The sequence below is a fragment of the Triturus cristatus genome, chromosome 4_1, assembly GCF_964204655.1.
Source record: "Triturus cristatus chromosome 4_1, aTriCri1.1, whole genome shotgun sequence".
Taxonomy (NCBI): domain Eukaryota; kingdom Metazoa; phylum Chordata; class Amphibia; order Caudata; family Salamandridae; genus Triturus; species Triturus cristatus.
In genome coordinates, this window is record NC_140585.1 from 793,556,249 (window position 1) to 793,581,967 (window position 25,719).

The 25,719-nt window shown below is 44.7% G+C and overlaps 1 protein-coding gene across 2 annotated transcripts in view; it reads left to right on the plus strand.

Annotated features, from left to right (window-relative positions):
* The window catches only part of NTN4 (netrin 4), a 501,445-nt gene that overhangs the window by 424,297 nt on the left and 51,429 nt on the right, over positions 1-25,719 (plus strand). For both annotated transcript variants that reach the window (XM_085653374.1, XM_085653373.1), the window contains 3 exons: positions 9,355-9,568; positions 22,116-22,231; positions 24,318-24,386. In XM_085653374.1, coding sequence (XP_085509500.1) covers positions 9,355-9,568; positions 22,116-22,231; positions 24,318-24,386 — 399 coding nt within the window. The remainder of the gene's footprint in view (positions 1-9,354; positions 9,569-22,115; positions 22,232-24,317; positions 24,387-25,719) is intronic.

Sequence of the window (25,719 nt, forward strand, 5' to 3'; positions counted from 1 at the left end):
CTGCTCACCCCCTTGGTAGCTTGGCACGAGCAGACAGGCTTATCCCTGAGGCGATGTGTAAAGCGTTTGCGCGCGCACCCAGCAACAACACCCAAGGCCCACCACAAAGGAAACTCCACACAAGGTATTATATAAAAATAACCTTTGTATTATACACAACACATTAGATAAAAACACACACTTTACAATGTGCCAACAGGCACGGGCAGAATTTACAAGGGATTATATATACAGGGGACAGGGCCACATGGACCACTGTCAGGAATTAGCACTTTGTAGAAATAGCACTTAGAACGTAGGAATAATATTTGAGAACATAGCACACAATCACTGTAGCACTAAAAATAGAACATGTAGCACACAACCAGTAACTACTGGTATCAGAACGTACCACCTACGCAACCCTAACCACCTTTAGGAATACCACGCAGGGAACTAGGACCTCACTAGTACCACCTGTACTAAGGAGAAAACAACCACCTAAGTATCACTCTACCTGTAGGGGTCTAAGCACATAAACACAGGATGCATAAAATACATTTAGAGGTGTAAAACAAAGCACATGACGCATAAACACATTCAGGTGCAGGAAAGGAACAATAGCGCCAAAACTCACATTAGCCACACTGTGGCAGTCCCTAGGCCAACTGGCCTTAAAGGGGCAAGGACGCCCTGTGTCCAGCAGAGTCAGGGTGCGCCTGCGCAGGCTGCGCAAACCAATGCGTGAAGGCCACAACCTAAACGTTGCAGCTGCCCACTAAGTGCTGGGCAGCTGTGGAAACGAGCCTGGGTACCACGGCGCCTTTACAACAAATATGTCACACGTTGGAGCGCAAGCTCTAGACACACTATGCGGGGCTGGAGCCACCTAGGCTCTGGGCATAACAATGCCACCCGTGGGAGCGTGCAAGCTCCCCAAGAATAATGCCCCAGTCACGTTGGAGCGTTGATGCTCTAAAGCAACCAATGCCCGGCGTGGGAGTCCTTCTGGACTCTACAAAACAATGTGCCCAGCTGGAGCCTCGCTGGGCTCTGAACAAACAAGGGGGCCACCGTTGGAGCGGCCCGCTGCCTTTCGGGGCCGCTCTTATCCGCCAAACAAATGCTCCAGTATGTTAGAGTCCCTTTGGACTCTAAGACGATGCCTCTTCCCACACGGGCTGCCGCTGCCCACTGTCAGGCGGGGCAGCGGGAAGGAGGGACGAGCACGGCGCTCGCCGGGCCCGTACTTCGCTAGGGGGGGGGCGGGCACCGAGAAGCGTGCCCCCGACACACCCCCAACCAGCCAGTGGCTGAGCCCCACTCACCGGTAGCGCTACGTTGGAGTCCCCCTCTGGGACTCAGGAACACCCCCGACACCACTCACCGGATTTCGCGGCTTCTTCCGGGGGGTTCCTTCAGCGTGGGGCTCTCCTCACTCAGGGGAGCTCCGCTGGACTCGGCTGGCTTCTTCCGCTTCGTGGCAGGAGCGCGGGGTAGGCTCCCGTCCGCTTCCTGCACTTGGCCACGCCCACGTCCCTTCCGAGGCTGCCTGACTTCCGGCTGAAGCCCAGCTGCGGCGGTGATTTTCTCGGCGTTCTCCGAAGTGCGGGGTGGGCTCCCGCCTTCGTATTAAAGGATAACTAGGAGGCAATAAGCGGGGTGGCCACCCGCTATAGAAATACTCAATTAAGCGGGGTGGGCACCCGCTATTTCGAGAAGACAATAAATCGAGGTGGGCACTCGGTACCAGAAACAAAGCGCTCCTGGCGCTAAGGGCAAAGGTGAAAGCGCTCTCTGCGCTAAAGGCGAGTCCAGCGCTTCCAGGCGCTGGAGGCTTCAGCAAAGCACCAAGTACAGTGTTCCTCGACGCTGGGGTCCCAAATAAAGCGCTCCTAGCGCTATAAGTTACAGAAAAGCACTTCCAGGTGCTTTAGGGGAGAATACAGAAGTCCAGCAAAGTTCTTCCCTGCATGCAGCAGGGCAGGGGTGGGGGGCAAGGCTGGACCCAGAGCCAGCTCACTGGGCCTCCAGGCAGGGAGGTAATCCAGGTGGCGGTCCTCTGGTCCAGCAGCAGCAGCAGCCCCCCTCAGGTAAGATCCTGGCAGAGAACAGTTTCTGTGGGGACACAGCCCCATTTTTATACAGCCAAACCCTTTGTTCTGGGTTCAGGGTGAGGGGGAAAACCAGTCGCAGCTGGTTGGGGAGCACCCTTGATGTGCTCAGCCCCTCACTCTATTCACTGGCAGGGCTAGGGTCGTCAGTCGCACCACAGGGGGCGGGGCCAGCATTGTGTTTGGAAAACCCTGTCCTATTCAGGACCCAGGTGGACTCCTCCCACCCATCTAGCTGATGATCTCCCCATTCACCACTGGGTGACTCATCCTGACACTGGGGAATCCCTAGCCCGTCACATGACACGACCAGCCAATCACGCGACAGACACACTGCACACAGAAGTGCCCACTTCTAGAAGTGGCACTTCCACACTAGGTACATACACGCCGCACACATCATCGCGCAGCATTCACTCCCACGAGTCCGCACATACCAAACTCGGGCCTGCACACCCCACGCATCAGGAACTACTAGGGACACATACATTCCCCATGCATTCCTATGGGAGGGCAGGCCTATCTCACCACATGCACTCAGAGCACGCACGCACTTTACCCTGGGACACAGGGAAAGTGCGCAGAAAACCAAACAAATCACCACACCAAGTCACCAGTAAAAATCAAAAAAGTTCAGGGGTGAACCTGCCAGAAGGGCCAAGTCCAACACTATGCATTACTTTCCCGTTATTTCCAGCGCTAAACAAGTTTAGCGCTGGAAAGTAAATTTGGAAAAAAAGATTTTGTGCCTATTTGTGTCACTTTTGTGATGCAAACACGGCACAAAATCTTAGTAAATCTCCCCCTTTGTGTCACGATTTCTGTGCTGTGATATAGTATGTTATGGTCAGTGTACATATTGTACCTTATAGTAATCCATGTTCAGTTGCAGGATGAAATATACTTCAATTTTTTTTATTTTATTTATACACCAAAAGTTTGAGCATTTCTAGGAGAACACAATGAGATGATTAGGGGAAAATATAGAAAAAAAGGAAGAAGGAGAAGGACATTATGTGAAGTGGAAAGTTACGAGGGTCTTTCTGAAGTTAGGAATAGAGGAAAGGAGTCTGATGTTCAGAGGGAGTTGATTTTAGAACCTTATGGCTACCGCTAAGTAGCACTAACCTAAATCTTGATAGAGAAACCAGAACATAGCTAATAGAGCACTAGTTTCTCTGGAATATTTATGGTGGAACATTGTTATAAAGTTCATTTATGTCCACCGTTTACCCTTCAAAGACAGCTTCCTCTGTAAAGTTTACCTTTTGAGCTCACACCCGGTTGTGTCTTCTTGCCAAGGAAGGTTCATACCTCTTTCAGAGGCAGGCCTTTTGTGTTCCTGAGAGTCGTTCCACCTCCTCCTAGGAGGGCAGAAGGCTCTCCCATGTCCAGCACTCATAAACGATCACTGGAAAACTTTAGACACCAATGTGGCTACTCACTAAACTTGCCTCTTGCGCAAAGCTACATTAAATTAGGCCTGGGTGGAGTTTCGCATAATGAAACTCCGCAAAGTGACTAAAAACTTTGCCGCGCTACACAGAATTCTGCAAGCGGCAGAGTGCGTTTGGTCAAGTCATTCGTATTGATTTTCAGCACCAGGTGTTTGTCCCGCACTGTAAAATCAGCGCAAACTGCAACCATCCTTGACCACCCACGTTAAGAAATCAGACCGCCTGTGTTGGGAAAATCTCACTGGGAGGTGAATTTTTCTTGTTCGCGCTCGCTAACTTGACGTTATTGAGCGTGAGCGGGGAAAACATTTCACTCCGCTACCCATGAGAGATACTAGGGACTTACCCTTGAAGCCAAAACCCTTTGCAACACATCTTGGAGTGTCATTTGTATTTGTCGGTGGAACAACAAGTGGGCATGAAGACATTCTAAAAACAAGAACAATTGTCCCTAACTGGAGACGTGGTGAAACAGTTATCTTTTCAACACCAGAAAAAAACGGATTAGTGTGAATGCACTTCATAGGTTAGGTCATTATAACATTTTTAACTATAGCGCATGCCTAGGGGCACACTACAATCATAAAACATCATCAAATTTATTGAGTCAATTGAGCAAATCAAAGTTCAGAAGATATCCTGAAAGTCAATTTGGTTCTCAACAGTTTTGTAACTATCTCTTTGTGGTGTGTTCTTATCAAATCACAGTAGTGGACATTCATATTCCAAAACATTGTTCTTTCCTTTATCTCATTTGCACAATTGCAATTTTAATGTATTTGTACATATGACATAATGTAAGAACAATTTTCTGGAATGAACAAAGAATAATATGAACTCTCCGCTGGGGGTTGAAGGGCCACAGATAGCAAGGGGTAGTTGTAGTAAGTTGACTTTTTATGTAGTGGTGCTAATGTAAGGGTTCACCATGCAAAAAGTTCAGACGACCCCTATTTAGTTTAAGGGGCTTACTTTAATAATCCCAAGTGCTCTATTTGTGGTAGCGTGGTTGAGCAGCATAGACTTATCAGAGGGGAGTGTAAAGCATTTGTTGTGCACGCTCAGTCAATAAATGATGAACACACCCAAATAGAAATCTGAGACCAATTTAGAAATATGACACAGATTTTTATATACATTTAGACACCAAGGGCCTCATGTAGGTAAATAAATTTTACCGGTTCATAAATACCGAGCCGTACCGAATCGGTAAATTAGAACCGGTAAGTTATATGTAGGTAAAAATTCGGTAACAGTTACCGATTCGGTAACATTCGGTAAATACGAATCGGAAGTCACCGAATCGGTAAATACCGAGGTGGTATCCACCGAATCGGTAAATACCGAGGTGGTATTTAGCTAATCGGAAAATACCGAGGTGGTATTTAGCGAATCGGAAAATACCGAGGACACTACCACCTTCCCTTAACTAAGTAGCCAATATCACAATGATGTCATCATAGAAGGTCTCTCAGGCTTGAATAGGGGACCCCATACCTCAAAGATCAGCTTAGTGAAATCACATCACAGGAGCATCAGGAGTCTCCTCGCAGGAAGGCTCGTCTTCGGTCTGAATAATAAACATGACGTCTGAGATATGAAAAGCACCAACTGTCAGGTATGTGCAGCTGCGCGTGTGCCATGGCTAAATCGTGGGTCGAACAACCTAGAGTGGAAAACATGCATTGTGTAAAATTCCAGACTGTGTGTCACAGCATGTACAGACCAAGGTCGCTGCGCAGAGCTTGGGATGGGAACAACAGAATGCACTCGTCTGAAGGAAGTCTCGAGTCAGCAGTTTATTCAAGAAAGAACATGTAAACGCAGTGTCGTGTGCAAAGACACAAACATGGCTACATAACATTCAACGTGGTAATGCCAACTGAACAATGCATGTACGTATTCAGGGAGAACTCACTACACGCCCCCTTGAGCGAAGCAATATGCAATAGGCAAGAAAAGAGAGAACGCAGAGTTCAGTTTCGTCAGAGCAGAACAGGGCGTAACCAATGCAGCGCCAAAGTCCTACAGTCCAATTAATTGCAGCATACAATTCCAAAAACACAATGCAAGTATAGTAAAAAACTCAAGCAGACCATCAGGAAGAGAAAAACGAGAACTAAAAGAAATAAATGTTGCGCCAGGGTGCTGTCCAGTAGCACAGGCGCAATGGACGACAATCCAGTTAATCCATGAATGTATAGGCAGCATATGTGGCCACGGCTTCCAACAAGCAATCGTTTTCAGGGCCACTAAAAGTCTCAGCCATCCAATTGAGTAAAGAAAAGGAACATACGTGTTCTCCAACCAACGGAGCCTCTAGCACAATCAGAGGGCACCCGGAATGTTCCTCCAAATAGCTCATGGACAAGAAGTCGTAGGCTGCCGCTGAGATGTCCCAATTACCCAGGATACCATGCGCCGCTCCACACGCCATGATCCGGACACCAGAACAGGACAACTCGTGAGACACTAAGGGCCTCATCAGTCGATCGAAATCCGGCACCGGAGACACCATGTTGGTCAAGCACAAATCCACAGGCCATTCAAAGGGACAATCCAGGCAGTGCAATACAGGTTGTACGCAGGTGAAGTAGGAATACCTGAAGGATAATCCATAAGCCAGGCTCAAAGTCGCCAATGGCAAAGTACCATAGAAGTCAAGCATCCTATCACGAAGAAGATGCAGACGGGACAGGTGCTCGTGTGGCACAGAAGGAGCAGCCATTCCGTAGTATGAAAAGTACAAGCAGCACACCTGCCACCAGCGCCAGAAGCAGCGGAACACCTCCAAAGATGCTCGAGAACAGTGAATGAACAAATGCCGGAATTACACCACAAATTGTTTGGAAAGAGGTCACGAGACCCGAGCCCCACATGTTAGAAAAAATTGAGCCAGGCCGGTCGTGGACGAGGCATTGATAATACTTTGGATCAAAGAGCCGAAATGCAGGGGGAGGTCAGTATTCAGAGGCGCCTGTTCCTCAGTGCGCGTAGTAGCAACGTGAAGGACAAATATTTTAACGAGAGGAAGTCAAAGGCACCTCTTTGTGGGACAATGGCGCTCTATTCTGCTCAACTTGTTGGACTCTGCTTTCAAGGTTGGAATCGAAGGCCAGATGGAAACATCCCGCCGCCCATGCGGGGGTGGAAAAAGAACAGTATTGCAGCAGACAACTTCATGCGAGACAGTTATGTACGGGATTACCACTCACATCCCGCAGCAAACTTCATCAATCATTATTAAATGAATACCGTTTGCAAGCACAGTGAAAGAAGGTGTAATCACAGGCACTGGGATACCTCGTAGGACGCACGCCAAAATCGGGGCTTGTACATTGCATGCGCCGTGTACTTGCATGTGCCTATTGTCTCATGTATGAATCCTAGAAGTGAGAGTGCTAGAGCTAATATCTATATCGGCTTAGGCCTTCTCCATGTTTGCTTGGTCAATAGCTCTCAGTCTGGAAGCCGCCTCACTGTGCGACAACTTGCAGACCTCGTTGTAAATAGCATACGCGCACCTTTTGGTTCTGCCACCCACGGGACCATTCACAATATCATTCCATTCGGTATGCACATTGATGGAGTGGGTGGACTTCCTGATCCTGTAGATGTGCTCTGTGTCAGCTGGTGGACAGAGTGGGATGTGTGTCCCATCAATGCAGCCAATATAATGGGGGAAGTAATTCCTGAAGGAACGGGACAGGCAACTCTGGGATACACCACCCACCGCAGCTGTCACCACCTGAGAAATGCCGGATGCCAGCAGATGTGGGCTGCAGAGCACCTGCACATGTGGGGGTATGGCGTGCGCCCTTCTCATTGGCTGGTCCAGGAGTGGGTGCGGGTCCCTGATTGAGTCCATGATGGTTTCGGGGTGTAGCCTGTACCTCTCATGTATCTCTGCATCAGTCAGCTGGAATAGTGTGATGCGCTGTCTGTGGATGCGTTCCTTCCGTCGCCAAACCCTCAGTCCTGCTGCCTGTAGACGTAGGCGCATTGCAATGACGTACATAGCTGCCAGGGTGTCCACGCTGTTGCATTTTGGGATTGCTTAGCTGCACTGTTGTTGGTTACCACCTGCTTTCAATCCGTGTTAATTACCGACTCTTATTTACCGATTTTCTTGGATTTCTTAATTACCGAGTGCTCCTACATGTCATTTTAACTTTTTACCACTTCATATTTACCACTTCATGTTTACCGATTCGTTAATTATGTATTCGGTAATTATGAATCGGTATTTACCGCCTCATATTTACCGAAAAGTGGTTTTTGGTCTCCTACATCTCACTTGTCTGAATACCGGTCGGTAACGGAATATTTACCGAAATTGGGCCGTTACCGACCGGTATTTCGCTACCTACATGAGGCCCCAAATCTTTAGAATAGCTTTTGTAATTTCGGAGTTATTGATTTTACAAATAAATAGCAAAAATACTTGAATAAAGTTTTTTGAGGAATGAGCCTCGAACGCTGTAATGTTATTACAGGAGAGGAGAGGAAAAAAACACACAGCAAATATATATTTGCAGTCAAAGTTCAGGGGTGCCCTTTTGTACCGAAGATGTAGGGGGCCAAGTCCCAAAGAACCACCAGCAGTTTTGGGTTACATGCCCTGGTGTGTCTGGGTGCAGATGTGTTGGTCATGATGGTAGTCGCAAGCACTACACTGTAGGCTTTAGAATATTTAGACCAGGTCTGTGCAGGTGCATGCAGTGGCTGTGAGGAGGGAGGATCTGGCTGGCAGATGCCAGAGAGGTGCAGAGCCTGATGGGTGACAGCAAGGTAAGCGCCAGCAATGCAGCCTCAGGGTGATGCCCCCTGCCTATAGAGATGTCCACATGGTTCATTACTCACTGCTGTCTCTGGGGAGGACCTGAAAATATTTGCCATTGACAGGGGAAGAGGAAGCAGTGAGGAAGCAGTGCGCTGTAAAAGGAAAAGGAAGCACGACTTGCCCAAAAGTTTATAAGTGTGCACCGGCCCTATTGACCTTGCCATGGTGTGACGTCAGGATGGTATTGACCAATGAGCACTTGATTAAAGTTGTTTTGCTGGTGGAGCCCTGGAAACAGACGCGCGCATGTGGTCATAGCTCAAAAGCACCCCGGCGAGGAGCCATCTAGGAACGCATGCACTTAACATTTTATTTGCCACAACAGGGGGACTGGGGCTTTTGCGCATTTGCTGGCCATGAGTTCAGAGGTGTTTTATGTAGCTCTAACACAGCACTGATATGCCAGCTTTCAGCCTGCTCAAATCGCTCTGAAGCATAAACAAGCTGAGAAGTTAGGGATGGGTGGAACTCCACAGAATTACATGGAGTTTTTATGTAACTCCGTGGAATTCCGCAGACTTCCACCCACCCCTAGTTAGCAGGGATCCATTGCACTTCCAATAAAAAGCATCAGTACCAGTGAGCAAAAAGAGGCACTTTCCTACAGTGATGACGCAGTTCAAGAAGACACATTCAAAGGTGGCTACAAGGTTCCTATCCAGATGAAGCCATTTACAATAATTGTTGTTATGAGGTACTTACAATTCTACACGTGTTTGGGGGTTACACTCTACATGAGAATGTACACAATTTATTTAAAAAATCACAAATATTTCTAAGAACAGAATAAAGTTGGTGTTCCAGGCTCCCTATTCATGTTTTCTCCTGCAAAGCTTGATGCTCACAAAGGGAAGCAAGTGATATGTATTAAGCTCCACTGCCAGTATTGTGTGTTGCATTCTAGGATGTTGACTCTCAAAGCTGCATATTTCAGAGATGGTATCTCATTTTATATTCTCAGCATGTGCTTGTCATCCCGTTGGATCCGCCAGTCCTCCCTTCAGTACCAGCATGCTGTGTGACTCCAGCAATGGAGACTGCCCATGCAAGCCAGGTGTCGCTGGTCCTATTTGTGACAAATGCATGGTAGGCTACTGGGGCTTCGGAGAGTATGGTTGCCGACCATGTGATTGTGCTGGAAGCTGCGATCCACTCACTGGAGACTGCATCGCCGGGTACGTGCACTTCTACATATGCCTTCTTCAATGTTTTTTAGAATCAACACAAATGGAAGTTATTGTAACCAATGAATAAGGTTTTACAATATTAAGCATTTAATGACATCATTCATGTATATATGAAAGGGCACAGGAGGCGATGCCATATGCCGGTCTTCCACAGCCTGCAAAATGCTGCGGGCCATCAAAGAGCAGGGCAGAATACATATGTCCCAGAACTCTGTTTGCAAATGTTAACAGGGTGTTGAAAGTGCCCTACTCTTCTGTAGCCTGCATCATTTTATGGAGCACAGAGGACATCTTTGGTAATGTGAAGACAGAACCGAGGCATCTCTTAGATGCTCCATATTTTAAATTTAGCTCCCCGACTTGCCCTTGGACAATGCAGAGGTGAAGGGAGCCAGGAAGTTTCCTTTCTCTTGGAAAAGATGAGTGTGGTAGAAAATCAATCTCACCCCTTGATCAAGACGGGGCGGTTAAAGATAAAAACGTACTCCACTCACCCTTGATTACGGCAGAGGAGGAATACACACCACTCCTGCTCTTGGACAAGGTAGAGGTGGAGGGAGAAGAAAACCCTCTCTGGGGTAGATGCTGCGTTGAGGCCAGCAAATTCCCCCTCCATTGTCCAAAGAGGTGGAGGTTATAGGAAAAACTCTCCTTTTTAAAGTTTCTCCCAATGTTTGCAAGTACTGAAAGAATTAAAAAAGAAGTGCCCTAAACCTATGGGCAAGATGGGAAGACTAAAAATTACACAAAGCTTGGTTTAAGCCGTGGTATGGGGGTCATGTACATGTTTCCACAACATTTCCTTTGAAACTGCAAAATTTAATGGCAAAATGGCAAAATTCCAATTTCATTATCTACGCTGATGATTATAAATATTAGATATATTTAACGAAAACATGCTATACCCCCTTGTACTTGTAAGCGGTGTTGGTAAGTGAGGCATAACCAACATCCCGTTGCCTCTTTGGAAAATAGACACTGGAATATCATGCAGCACACCTATGTATGAGTGTGTCACTAAAGTCCCATCCCCAATGGGCACGGTAGTGGTTGCAAAACAACTCCATAGCGTCCACACATTTGTTTGATTGTGCTACTGAATATCGACACTGAGAATATCGTGGCATACTAATATCGAGGACAGAATATCAAGGGACAAAATATCAAAGGGTAAGTGCATAAAGGGAAGTAAAGATGTGCTATCCCTAGCTCCTCATCTACGTACCTTGAAAAAATATGTACCACGTAGATACATATATGTGGAGTTAAGTATAGAAACTCTAGACTTTCGCACCAGAGGATATTTTATTTCTCGATATTCTGTCCTCGACATTCTGTCCCATCATTAATGTTGAGTCAAAATTCAGGGGGCAAACCTTTTTTTAAGCTTTCTCTCCCCATGTTTGTGAACATCAGGAGAAATTCTCCATCTCCATTGGCTAACGTGGCTGAAGAGCAGTAAACCCCCCGCTGTTATTGGCCAAAGAAGGTGCAGATATAAAATATTTCGCCTCTATTGCAGGTTATGTTCATGGGAGTAATACAATGTGCCACAGATGTGCCTCCTTTTGGAGAAAGGTAATGGGAACAAATACACCCTAGACTTTCTGCTAGGCAGTGGCCTGACAATATCCCACCTATGAACATGGCTAAAATGAGCAGAATATGTTCTAAATACTCCCACCCGATGTTAGCAAGGCAGGGGGCCAAACAAAGACCCCTCTGCCTTTGCTTGAAGGGGAGTGGCAGTAAAAGAGACACTATTGCCTATTTGCAATGCATAGGCAAATGCACCTCCTATGCTTTGTCAAGAAGGGATGGCAAAAAAGACCCTAAGCTTCTGCATGGCAAGAGGCTATAGAGCACCTACTACACCTGCCCACCACTGGACAATGCAGGGAGACAGTCACTCACTACCACCAGCTCTTAGGCAAGGCAGAAGGTGCTTTGGAAACACAATCACCAGGGTATATGTCACATTTGCCAGAATTTAACAGCCTCAAAGAACACAAAGAAAAAAAATGTATTATGGCACAGCTTACATTTTCCTACTGCAGGGCTTTCAGCCTCATGTCACCTGAAGCCCATAACAGCGCTATTGAGCTGTATTCACTTTTTATAAAGTGCCGCTCCAACCCTAAAGAGGTAACAAGCTATGGGTCAATGCAGTGCTGTAACTCCAGCAAGCATTTTTTAAATGTTCACACACGCTGCTATTTTGTTTGTTTGTCTGCATCGTTTACAGAGAGGACTGGCACTGTGAGAGGGGTAGGTCCCTTCGAGTCCAGTCAGTGTCTTCAGTGGAGCATAAAGTGAAAGTGCACCTCACTAAGCATGTGGTTACTGGCCAAGCATGTTCAATAACCCGCTTCTAGGCATGAGAGAGTGACCCCTCTCCTGGGTAGTACATCGGCCTGAGCCTAAAGAAAGGATGTGGGGCTGTTCTGTGGTGGAAATACGTGCCACTAGCAAAGAGCTAAGTCCTGTTGAGAACATATCTATTAATCCTTGAAGATTCTTAATTAGTTATTTCTTCATGTATAAAGAGTTCTTGGACCTCATTTGTTGCCATTTGGCTGTTCCTCATTGATTCGTCGTACAAAGCAGGTTGGGGCATTATAAGTGACCCTGCCTCTCTCCTCATGTCATTTTGAGGTAAATAATGGACAGCAAGAGAAGAAAAAAGACCAGACTCATTCGAGATCCTGGTCGCCCTCTAGTCCTGCTAAAATGTGTGTTGCGCAGGTCCATACGAAGATTGAGGAGGCAGTAGCTAAATCTTTGGCTAATAAATCCAATTGGGGGAAGAAATCTAACAAACACAAAGGCAAGGTGGTATCTCCGAACTCCTCTAGTGAGTTCGCCCCAGACATGCCAAGTACTTCTTCATCCAGGAAGTTTATTACGGGGCGGGAATTGTCCCAACTTCTCTGCATATTAGTGAGAACTTCTGTTTTGATTCTCTTCCAGCACAAAGGGATGAGGAGGGTTTGTCTTCCCAATATTCTAGACCTCAATCATTGGCTCTTCCCATGCACTCCAAGACAAAAGAGCGTTTATTCAGACAATGGAAAGAGCTATACTATGCTCTGGAAGATGCAGATAATATAATTTCTCAGACTGGGAAGGCGAATTCCATTTTGGCTCTCTTAATTGGCAAATTTTCTTTAAACCCAGATGATTGTTTCCTAGCAGCAGTGGTGGATCACAAGGTGGACTATAGTTTGAAGAAATGCTAGCAAGCAATTTGTCACTTAGAGCAGCCATGTATGCGGCATATATTTTTCAGCCCTTGGTAAGGGATTTTGAATCACTGGCAGAACCCTGTCAGGAGGGAACACATTAGGAAAAGGCTCCTTCTGAAAATGGAACAAGAGTCCACATTTATGGCAGATGTGTCATCATACATCATTAAATCATCTGGAGTGGGATCACGATCTGTGATTTTGGCCAGATGTAATCTATGACTTTGCGAATAGAAGGCTGATATGCCGAGACGTCTTTCTTGAACATTCCTTTTGAGGGGCAGAAACTCTTTGGAGGAAGACTTGACGCAATGATAACAAATTCCTTCAAAGATAAAAAACACACTTGGTCCTACAAAAGTAACTCTTCGAATTCTTCTGGACCTTGGAATTGAGATTATCATGATTCCTCAAGAAAGAAGGTCAAGTCCTAATTGTCTCGAAGAAAGTAGTTTCAGCTTGAGAAATCTGGCAAAACACAGGAATTGGCAGGACAGGCAGGGACAACTAGACATTGGTTCTGACTACTTTCCTCTTCCATCCACATCAGATCAAGAGGGGGAATAATTACAGATTTCCACACTTGTTGACTCAGTTTAAATACGGGTCTATGGGTGTTGGCCAAGAGATGCTACCTGAAAGGGTTTGAATCATTGCCTCCAAACTTGATCGACATCCATACTCCTGTCCCTAGAGATACAGTAAGAAAAGATGTCTTGCTAGCAGTAAATCCCAGTTTCACAGGGGGAGAGGGACAAAGGTGTATACTCCATTATCTTTCTTGTACAAAAACCCTCAGGGGAGTTCAGACTTGTCTCCATCTTAAGGGGGTCAACTCCTGAGTAACGACAATTCTTTTTTGGATGGTCACCTAACATCAGGTCATTCCACTGTCAATCAGGGACTTACTGGTGATTATAGGTTTGTGGCATGCTTATCTGAATATTCATATCCACCCAGTTCACCAAAAATTGCTGAGCTTTGCAGTGGAAGATTCTAATATTTTTCCCTTGGAGCAAAAATGTTGACTTTTTCAATAACTGTGCTGTAACAGAAATAGATGTGTTTGGCCATACCTGGGCAATTGCCTTAACCTATAATCATATATGCAGCTGACCGAGTCTACTGTGAAGAGCGTTCTCATGGTTCCAGAAAGCATGGTTTAAAGTAACCGTTAAAAAAAATCCATTAACCCCTCCCAGGACCAAACTTTCATAGAAAACAGAATTCTGGCAGATCAGCGTATAGCGACTCTACCAGAAAGGAGAATGGTGAAGAGTCAGAGCCCTCACTCACAATTGTTAACAATGGACCGCACAGCAGCTTGGATGCAAGGTCAAGGTGGCTTAGCTGCAACTGTGTTGTTAGTCCCAAAGTTGCACCTAAACAAGTTGATCAGACATATCCTTTAGCACTGGACGAGTTGATCAGACATATCCTTTAGCACTGGTCTCAAAAATCCCAAGATTCGTCACTTAGAATTCCTATATCTGAAGTGATGAAACTGAAACTTTAGCGTGGATGAATTTAGGGAACCTGTTGAAAGGTGTTCCTTTATGTCCTCAGACCCTAAAAATTTGTGATAACGGGTGCCAATGAAAAGGGCTGGAATGCAGAGAAAGCTTCTCATTAAATTTAGGGATCATTCAGGATAACAAGTCATCCAGACGGAGGTAGCAAGAGGTGATCTGGCTGGCTCGCCTGACATTTGACCCTCCGCAGTTGGAAAAGCCGGTGGGAATCAAGACAAACCGTGTATCAACTGTCACAGGTGAACTAAGGCACCTTCAACAATTACAGATCAGATTTTAATCTGGGTCCAAAAGAATATCAGCTCTCTAAAAGAAAGTTACTTCATCTCATGAGTTCTTTCTATCTATATTGTTATTTGTTCAGATTTGTCAGAGATGAGGTTTTTCCTGGCAATAGATTTGTTTGGAGGAGACCAAAACTCCTTGCTTTCTTATTTTTATTCAAGGACAAAAGCGAACAACGCTTGGGCCATCTCTCATGCCATTGGTGGTAGGGTTTCCTTCATGAGTTCTCTATACTTCCTGTGTAGTTCCCCTCTAGTTTTCTCTCCTCCCCAGGTCAAGTCATTAGCAAGTCTCAGACTGATTGCCTGGAGTTTAAAAGGGCAGGACTTCGGATAAGTGGGTTGCCCGATTCTTTAGCTAGCTCTATTCTGGCTTCTAGAAGTGTTTCAACTCTTTTCTTAAATTCCAGACACTGGGCAACTTTTAGGAAGTGGTGCTCTTCTAAGCAGTTGCTTCCACAGGTCTAGGCCAGATTCTGGACTTTCTTCAGGATGGCTTCTTGTTGGCAGCAATTAAGACCTTCCATGCTTTCTGGCTTAGTCTGGAGAAGAATCAGGTGCTTGTCCAGAGGTTATTTAAGTGTTTTAATATCAACCATCCGCCAGAAACACTTCAGTACTGCATGCTCTGAGAGGTCCTCCTTTTGAGCCCCTTCAGTCTATTGACATCAGAATCCTAAACCTAAATGCGTTCTTTTTAGTGGCTGTCGAATTGGCCAGGAGATTAAGTGAGCTACGCTCACTGTCTTGTAAACCTTCTTTCTTTAGGATATTTGAGGACAGGATTGTACTTCATCCTGGACCATTGTTTGTTTTATTATTAACTCTGCTTTCCATCTTAAGCAGGAGGTTATTATTCAGGTGTTTTATCCCAATCCAGAAACACTGGAAGAAATGACCCTTCATTTCTTGGATGCAAGTCAAGTGGTCTTACCTATCTTGCAAGGATATCAAAGTTTAGACTCTCTCTTTGTCATTATTTAACAGTTTTGGCCCAGCTAAATGGGGGTTGAAGCATTCTGTACAAGCTCTCAGCAGGGGAATGTGTTCCCCAATTTCCTTAGCATAGTGTCTCGTCACCTCTAGGAATCCAGGTTATATCAACCAGCGGTATGTCAGCCTCTCAGGCGGATGTCCAGGGGGCATCCTTGAATGAAATTTGCAAAGAAGCCACTTGGGCTGTTCCCTCTACTTTTATTAGACCTTATAGGATAATGCAAGGGCTAGAAGTGGAGATGGTTTTATGTTCAGAAGTCCTTTCTTCTATGAAGTGAACATTTGGCATTTATTGATATTTTAATATAATTGAGACATTACAGCCCATATGCATCAAAGATGCTGCTTTGGGAGAAGAGGCGGGAGCCTGATGACATAAGGTGGTCTTTTACCTTCAGCCACGTGGCTGATATGAGCCAGTGCATTTTAGAGCAAGCAGTGAACGCCCACTACTTTAATATACAAGGACGGCTAACAACAGAGTGCAAGAGCGGTGCCTCGTGCCTGACCCTTTAGACAGCTGCAGGTACTGTGCTGCTGCACATTTGTAATAAGCAATTAGCCACTCACAAATGTTTTGCCATGTTTACATGACTCCAGGTCTAAAGTGAAGAATAACCAAGTTTAAACAAGCTTTGGCATTGCCAATAGGTCTCGCTTTTGGGACCTTATAAGTATTTAGTTATGCAGCACAATATCCTTGGTGCAACAACATCAAGTGTTGCATGGCTAAACGCTTATAAAGTAAAATGCTTGTTCTCACATGCCAGTAGGTTGGTTTGCTTTTGGCGGCGCAAGTGGGGGTGGTTTTACAGTGTCTGTGAGAAGCACCAACAGAAGGCAAAAAAAAAATCCCAAAACAAGGCCCATCCTCTCAGAGGTGTGTGGTGTGTTAGAGTACATGTTTTATAATGTTTTACACCCAAGGACACATCTAACATGTCTACATAAACGCAAGCACATTACCCATCATATCTATTTTTTTGGACCCACGCTGTTTCTGAAGTGTAACTACACAGACCTAATTTCCTCATGACTTTCTTTGGTAACGGGTAATAAATGAAAATGCCAATTAAATAAGGCCACTGTTCCAATTAGCACATCACAAATATGTCTCTAATCAAATGTTATAAAACGCAAAAAGCAGCTCTGCTTAGGGCTCTGCAACAGAAATGCTTTGGGAGTCTCATGGCTACTATCTGCAGGGAGGGCAGTAGGAAGGATGCTGTGCTAACGCCATGCGTCTCCCCCCAGATTAGGGACAATGAGGGGCGATGGGGGGGGGGGGGACCTTAAATTCTTAGTGAAGAGCATCGGGCGGGGATGCTAGTCTTGGTCAGAACACAATACAATATGTTACAGCACCTCAAATGCTGGACAAATTGTTCTGTACAAAAAAGACGAAAAGATGGTGTTTGCACCCTTACACTCTCAAATATGGGTCTCAGAACACTGCTATTGTCAAGGAGGAACAAGCAAAAGACTTCATGTAGTGTCATATAGAGACGAGTTCATGTATTAAAACTACACTTGTGCCAGAACGCAGCCATATTTTACTTAGGCCTGGACGAAATTTGTTACACCAGCGTAATTCTCGAAATTATGCCAATACTCCACATGCTGCTACCAGGCCAAATTTAAGCGTGGGAGCATAAGAACAATGCGAACAACCAGAAAGCAAGCACCTGCTGTTAGCAACACGTGCTTTTACACAATTCTTTTAAGGGCAAAAAGCTTCTTCAAGTACGAAATGGACGCAAGGACATGTTTCTTCCTAAAATATAGCAGTAATGCCGGTTTCACATTTCAATTAATTTTTGAAAAACTTTGCGTAGTTACACAAAATCAAATTACACAAATTTCGCACATTAATAGCTCAAGGCGGCTGCATGTCAATGTGGATCATGACTCTCTTGCCTTGCAGAAGCTCTTACCAAAGCGAAGAGCAGGCTTTTAATCCGACCAGCTTGGTAGCACCCACGGAGCTTGAGTTAAGGAGTGGAAGGGTGAAAAGTTTATTTCAAAGGCCTCACAAACACGAAGCTCCTTACATGTTCAAAAGAAAGAAGCCCTCTCGAGTTTCAATGTGGAGGGTCTTGCCAAACTCTAGCAGAAGCCATAACACACTCAATCTGACTAACCCTTACAGCTGCTGGGTGCCACAGAAGTAGAAAGGACTGGGGCAGGTGACAGGAGGTATGTCATGAGGCTGTCGGAGACCCTCCAACGAGACAGTCAGGCCTTGCAAGCAAGGCAGGTGGTGCTAGGTTTTAATGAAGACGGATAGCAGTCCTGGAGAGGGACAGTGTGCAGCAAGCAACAAAGCACGAGTCTTCGGTGACAAAGATAGCTAGCCAGGGGCTAACTGCCGCCCCATGCATGGATGCATGCCCCTTCCCCGCCGCCTCCCCTCCGCCTGTCACAGCACAAGCCACTTCCATTTTATTTCACAGCTGAATGGAGAGGGACAAAACAGGACGGCAAATATGAGCCATTTCAATGTTCAGGACTTCAGAGTGAAGAGCAGGCCCTCAATCATTAATTCAATTAGCAGCTAGATTGGATAAATTGACTAACACGGCCTCTTAATTACACTATGCAGAGAAGCTATGGCAGATCTAAGCAGTCTCTTCCACATCACCAACAGCTTCCTGAGTGCTGCTGATGCAGGGTGAGCATGAGTGTGCAAGCGAGATGGACGAGTGTGCAAGCGAGATGGACGAGTGTGCAACAACGAATGACGAGCAAGTGTGCAAGAGTGGACGAGTACGCGTGTATGCAAGTGAGAGTGACCGGAAGATAATGAGTGTGAAAAAGTTTGTGGTGATTGCATTGGAAGAAGGAGGGAGTGTGAAGCGGGGTTGTCGCGCTACTGATAGCTCCTGTTGGTGTGGCATGGAGGACTCACCTGATGAAAGAGCGTTTGAGTTTTCCGTGGTGAGCTGAGGACGTCCCTGTTCATGGTTTCCATGGCGACGGGATTTACGATGCAGAGGAAGAGATAAAAAAGGCAGATGGCGGCTGCACGCATGCACACAAGCGTGCACGCAAGCTTCAGGCCAGGAAAACCTTGTGGGTAGCACTTTCAAAACCCCCTTACTAAAAGTCGAGCAGCAGCGCATGCGCTGCTCTAGGCTCGACCTAAAAAGAGTGTCTTTAAATCCTGAGGAAAGCTCATTAGAGTTGATGCATTACATACAGGAACAATATTCAAGTTGCTACAGATAAACCCGTCGGCAGAGAGTTATGAACCTTTATCACCTCTCAAGCGATGACTAACTATCACATATCCTTGCTGTGGGTCATCTTTTAACCACATAATTGGCAGGTCCTCAAGAAGATAAGAGGAAACCATAGAATTACTGTTGTGATGGGGATTCAGCAAACCTTAAATCCTAAATGTGAAAAATTAGATCACATTTGGCTAGTGAGTGGAAGCTTCTTCAGGAAAGTTGTCATCTTCCAAGATATTGCATATGTACATTTTACTGGGTTGTAAATGTCATCAGCAGTCATCTTGTCAACTCTCCTCACTGCACCCCATTTCTTCCCATTATTAAAACCTACACGGATGCTGTATTCTTTTAAACAGAAAATGATGGGCTTCTGGGCATATGCCTATCCAATAATTAAGCATTATATCCCACTGCCAAGATCAATAATAGTTGTTCAAGTCAGAACCCGAGTTATAGGCCTGATCTGAAGGTGAGGGCATGTAACAACAGTGAGGTCCTTTAATAACTGTTGATGCCATAGGAAAATGGGCTCTCATACTATTAGAGATTGAATATTCTACATTACAAACGGTGGAACTGAAAAGGTCTGTATCAGTATTTATTAGAACAAACAATGAGGAACTGGTGGTCTAACGGAAAGAGGCTTGTAAGAAACAAAAACACCCCAAGTATACCAAGAGAAGAGGAACTATACAACTTCAGATTAAACCTACAATGAGACGTTAGGCAGAAAACACAGAGAGTTGTCAGGATTTCCATCAACTGCCAAGAGAGGCCAGTGTCATCATCTGGTTATCCTTCAATCTTAGCCACTATTCCTCAAAGCCTTGAGGGGAATCGTGTGGCAAAAAGATTGCAACTGAGCCAGCAAAGTATAGTCACAGAAGGAGAAAAACCAGAGGTAACTGATCAACGTGATCTTAAAAGGCAATATGTGTTCTCTTGCTTGGTGGAAATGGTGTAAGTGCAGTGCAGGACAGTGAAAATAAAAAGGAGTTGGAAAAGAGAGAAACAGCCTTTAATCACTATCTCTGTACCAATCCTCTTAAAAACGTGCTAAAGCAACATGGAACAAATAAGTTGCTTCACAGTGGGTCAACTAGTTTCAGCCTAGATGGAACAGTGTCCGGCTTTCTTCAGGACCTATATGACAAATTGTGCTACTGGTCAGGGTGATCTTCACTCCTGTACCTTTCTAGATAAAGACCTCACCTCACCCACAAACACAGGGGAGCCCGAGGCACCGACGGATAGAGCGGGGTCTCCCATCCCTGAGTTAGTGACCGGGTGAGGTGAGGTCTGTATCTAGAAAGGTACAGGAGTGAAGATCACCCTGACCTTTTTGAGATCTCATCATCCAAGGTTGAACATTTGACAATTTTTGTATTTTAAATCACAAGATCATTGATGCAGTAGCACAATTTGTCATATAGGTCCTGAAGAAAGCCGGACACTGTTCCATCTAGGCTGAAACTAGTTGACACAGCGATAGTGATTAAAGGCTGTTTCTCTCTTTTCCAACTCCTTTTTATTTTCACTTTTTATTTTGACTATACTTTGCTGGCTCAGTTGAAATATTTTTGCCACACGATTCCCCTCAAGGCTTTGAGGAATAGTGGCTAAGATTGAAGGATAACCAGATGATGACACTGGCCTCTCTTGGCAGTTGATGGAAATCCTGACAACTCTCTGTGTTTTCTGCCTAACGTCTCATTGTAGGTTTAATCTGAAGTTGTATAGTTCCTCTTCTCTTGGTATACTTGGGGTGTTTTTGTTTCTTACAAGCCTCTTTCCGTTAGACCACCAGTTCCTCATTGTTTGTTTATTATAAGTATTGGGGATTGGAACTGGATTAGGTCGGTAAACTTTCCCTCAGACCCTTTGTCTCCCTCCCGGAGCAGTGTATGATGATCAGTATTTATTAGACCTGAGCCACTCCATTGTCTTCAGTGGATCTCTCAACATTTCATTGTACCTAATTTTAATAAAAGTATGTATACTTCAGCTTCATATTACTGTACAGGTATGACCATAACCACAGCTCAGTAATACTTACTTGATGAAACTCTGAAATCTGAAAGTTTGAGTTGGTACCTCTGCATTTCATCCTAGGACCTGCGAGGTGAATACCCAATTCAGTAACAAGTATTTGAGCTCATGGGCCTATCTGCTATTTCTTATGACGAAAATGCATTTAGAGCTTTTATAGTTTACAGAAATGTTTGAAATTGAATAAGAGTTTTCTAATGAGAAAAAGAGATTTTGCACACAGGTATGCTGTTATCCTGGGCCCAGCTTCTACTTTAATTTCTTTTGATATGGAACTCCTTTGGAGGTCCACAAAAATACACACACACATTAAACAAGAAATACTTTACATACAATACATAATTCTTCCTTTGTACATGGCTGCCTCCTAAAAAAGACTTTTATCAACCATAGTGTGCGGTGTGCAGAAAAGATAAATAAATAAGTAAGTCAAAACATTCCTATGGAACAAGAGGAGAAGTATTAAAATATGTATACAATCAAATACCAGCCATCAAAATATTACAACATACAAAATAGAGTTAAAAATGACCTAATAAATAGCCAAAAACGTTTAAAAAAAATGATATATCCTATAACAGACCCTTTCATTTGGTGGGGACAAAACAAATAAACGGGCCTCATGGGCAGAATGAATATTACATTTGATCACTAATGGTCTTAAAAACATTTGCCTGACCCTTTGTAACTCCAAGCACATAAATAGCACATGGTTAAAATCTTGAATTTGTAAATAACACATTTCACAAATTCTCTCCTCTCTCTGTATTGTATCCCAAATGCCAGTAACTTCTCTTAGGGGCTACTAGTGGATTCTCTATAAGAGTATCAACCTTCTAATCCCGTGAGGTAGGTTCCAAGTTAAATAGGGATGTGGAATACCTAGGTCAGTAATAAGTATTTGAGCTCGGTGGCCTATCTGCTATTGCTTATGAGCAAAATGCATTTTGAGCTTTTATAGCTTACAGAAATGTTTAAAATAGAATAAGAGTTTTCTAATGAGAAAAATATATTTTGCACACAGGTGTGCTCTTATCCTTGGCCCAGCTTAACTGAGTTAACAAAGCCAACCTGTGCTGAACGGGGACTGAATAAAAGCTTGTAACGCAGAAACTGTGTTCTATTGTCATCCGTTCTGTGTTTTATCTTATTGCTGTTCAATGTCCTTAAGAAATGTTTTTGCTTATTTGTAGCAATGCAGACATGGACTGGTACCGCGAAATTCCCGACCTCCACCCCGTGTTTAATGACAGCGAACCAACATGGGACTGGGAGGACGAGCAAGGCTTCTCGGCCCTTCGGCACTCAGGTGAGAGACCTAGTCAAGGACATTCCTCGCCTCCTGCACTCAGGCGCAGAGGTTTGTCCTCAGGAGTAGGTAAGGGGTACCTACACCAATGTGAGAAAAATCCAGTCGCCTGGCTTTCAGAATTATTTTTCGGTGGTGTAAAAAATGCACCATGTTGCGCTCTACTTACAAGGTGGCGCATCTAAGCAGATGTGTCCCTTTGAAAGCCCTGTGCTACATTATACCTGTGTCAGGTATAATGTATGCAGGGTGGGCGTTCCCATGTAAAAAGCCTCATAGAAGTAGCACAGTAAAATCTATCAGATTTCACTGCACCACTTCTAGGACACCACTGCGTCAAAATCTTATGCCTGCCTCACAGCAGGCATAAGACTGATGCAGGCCCTTTCATTAGGGGCTTGCCCCATGTGAAAGGACACATTGCTGGAGTTGAGTCACTTTTGTGACACACTCTAGCAATGAGTCATTACTGTGCCTACAGATACTTCAGAAATACTGACGTATCTGTAACTCCTTGCGACATGGTGCACTGTACATTAAATACAGTGCATCCATCGTGTCGCAAGGAGGGCACAGTGAAAACTCTTGCATCGCTTTTTTCACGCAGCAATGCAACAGTTTTCATAAATGAGGCCCTTTGTGAGCGGAAGTTTCCCTTCTTTCACTCTGAACTGTTTCATCATATTTTAAAAATTGAGGTAGCATGCATCTTCTCTGTTTGCTTTGTTAACTAAGCTGTATCACCCGCTGCCAAGGGCAACAAGCATTTACAATCCAATAGCTCTCGCAATTGCGAGTTTTTGAGCTATTGGCATTATAAATGGTAATGCCTTTTACAATATTAAATGGCATTGTCCTATACAATACCAATAGTTCAAAGTTTTGCAAAAGCAATACATATTGTATAGCAGAGCCCGGTGTCCGTGAACCGGGCACCGCACTATCTTTTAAGGTTTAAACAAATTAAACTGAGCGCAGTGTCCTCGAAGCAGGCGGCACACTCAGTATTGAAGTTTAAAAATAAAAAGAAACAGAGCATGGTGTCCCTGAAACAGACGCCGCGCTCAACATCAAAGTTTAAAAAAAACTTTTTTAACTGAGCGCGGTGTCCCTAAAGCGGGCGCCGCCCTCAGCATGCAAGTTAGAGCAGCATAGCACTCTATAAGAAAAGTGGCCGCCATTGTCGTGTATAGGCGCGCTGCAAATACAAAAATCAGCCGTCATTCTCCCCATCAGTGTCAATAAACATCCACTTATAGTGCAGACCGTGTAACAAGCCAAGTAAAAGGTACAGTCGTTATGGGCGGTAACAAATGCAGACAATGCGGTACCAAGGAGGGACTAACAAGCCTATTTACGAATCAGAAGCTAGCATTCACGAAGGACAATGACACAAGCCAATGATAAATATGGGCAGAGAGTGGGCTGGGCTTCCACTGCATACTCTAGTAGAGTATGCCTCGCAGAGCAAGCAGTGAATGCGCACTGCCACTAGGCTCGACCTAATAACAGTTGTTGAAGGCCCAGAACTAAAGCTATAGGCCCAAACTGCAAGTGAAGGCACATAAAGAGGGTTGGGGTCATTAACAACACTTATAGCCTAGGCAGAAGGGTTGTTGTAAAGCTACCGGAACCTTCCACACAATGGGGGTAAAATGTCCTAAACTAAAGGTGAAACGGAAAGACAAACATCGGAATGTCGGAGCAGAAGGACTGCATCAGCCATTATTGGCTGTCAGCCGTCACATTTTCTTCAAAGAAGCTCTAAATATTCAAATATTCTAATAAAGATAAATTCAAAGTAAAATTGGCTTGTCGCCTTTGATTGTTTGTCATAGTACTGTAAAGTTAAGGGATTAGTAATTTAGAGATTCAGACATTACTAACAGTAGGCTTACATAAGCAGAGGGAGATGAAACAATGTATAGGTCAACCTTCCATTTTAATACATCTAGGAGGTGATAGGAACAATCTAAATGTATTTATTGTAAATATCCTGGGGTGCATGTGATTTGCAGGTGTTGTTTTGGGAGGACATTTGCTTTGATATAGTTTGAATACATTTTGTGTTGTATTTCTTTAATAGGCAAATGTGAATGCAAGGAACAAGTACTAGGAAATCCCAAATTGTTCTGTGCCATGCAGTACTCCTTCGGTGAGTAATGAGAGAAACATATATCTTACATGTAAATGATTGGCATTCTATGTCATTGTCTGATGTGACTCTAGGTCTGAGTGAAATTTACGGAATGTTTTCAAAGTTTATGTGAAAAATATCCCATACCTACTTTTGCAACAGGATAGAAGCCTCACAAAGTGGACCCTGTCTTTAAAAGTTTTGTTGAAGACATGAATGAAAAAGTAAATATGATTGTGTGAAGGAATTATGCGGTAAGTCCTAGCCCATGAAAGGCCAGTAGAAGTTCAAAGGGCTTAGAAGGATATCATGAAGCATCACAGGGTATGATTGAAACGAAACCCATCAAGAGTCTATTGAGGATTTGTTTTTCTAATTTCTGTCCACTGTCTCTCGTTGCTAGCACATGGAGGATGAGGAAGAGCTGGGAGAGTGGGGAGGAGTGTAGGAGGGCACTAGAGCATGGGCTCTGCAGAAAAGACAAGTTCTGAATCCTTTCCTATCATTTTCAAATGCTGCATCAACACAGAGGGTCAAAACCTGGGAAAGTCAAATGGATCCATCTCGTATGTTAAAGCACTCTTTGCCAAAGCGTCCACACCTCTGAGATATATTCTGTTTAGGGAGGCTGACCTTAGTCATCTGTTGTTGGTGTGGGACCAGGAGCTTGTGAACCGGACACAGTGTATGAACTCCAGCCTTTGTGTGTCTGGCAGAGCTTAGAGTAACTACATAGCTGGCTTGGTGTGGCCAAGTCATTCTCGGCCTCTTATGCCGTGCACACATAGGGACCTCCAGAGCACGTTCTGTCTTGTGTTTTTGCTGGGAAGCCGATAAACATGTAGGCTGAAATAGGAAGTATATGTGAGGATAACTTGACAGCCAGGGCAACCTGCTGCACATGATAACATCACACGGTACTTGAAAAAAGTGACTAAAAGGTTTCTTCAACGCAGGCACATTTCTTCAGAATTACTGGAGAGACTTATTGTGGCCTTTAGAAGTGATTCTTTTGTGAGAGGACAGATTAAACTTTTCATGAGTCAATTCATCTGCAAGCAATCTCAGTCAAAACAACAAGGGTGGCTCCCCCGCTAAGGAGGAGGAGTGTCACCCCTCAGGAAAAATAAAATGATAATAGAGGTGGGGCAGGCTGGACTGGCCACAGAGCAGAGGGAGGAGTGGTGGGACTCTCTTAGTGCGCATGACTGTTTGGTCGGTTTGACATGTTCTCCACGGGGCTGTGTTGCACAGCCTGGGTGGAGTACATGCCCAGGCTCCCAGTCCCCATTTGAGCGCCGAACCACGGTGCACAGACCAATCATGACGCTGCTATCAGCAGCGTCGTGAT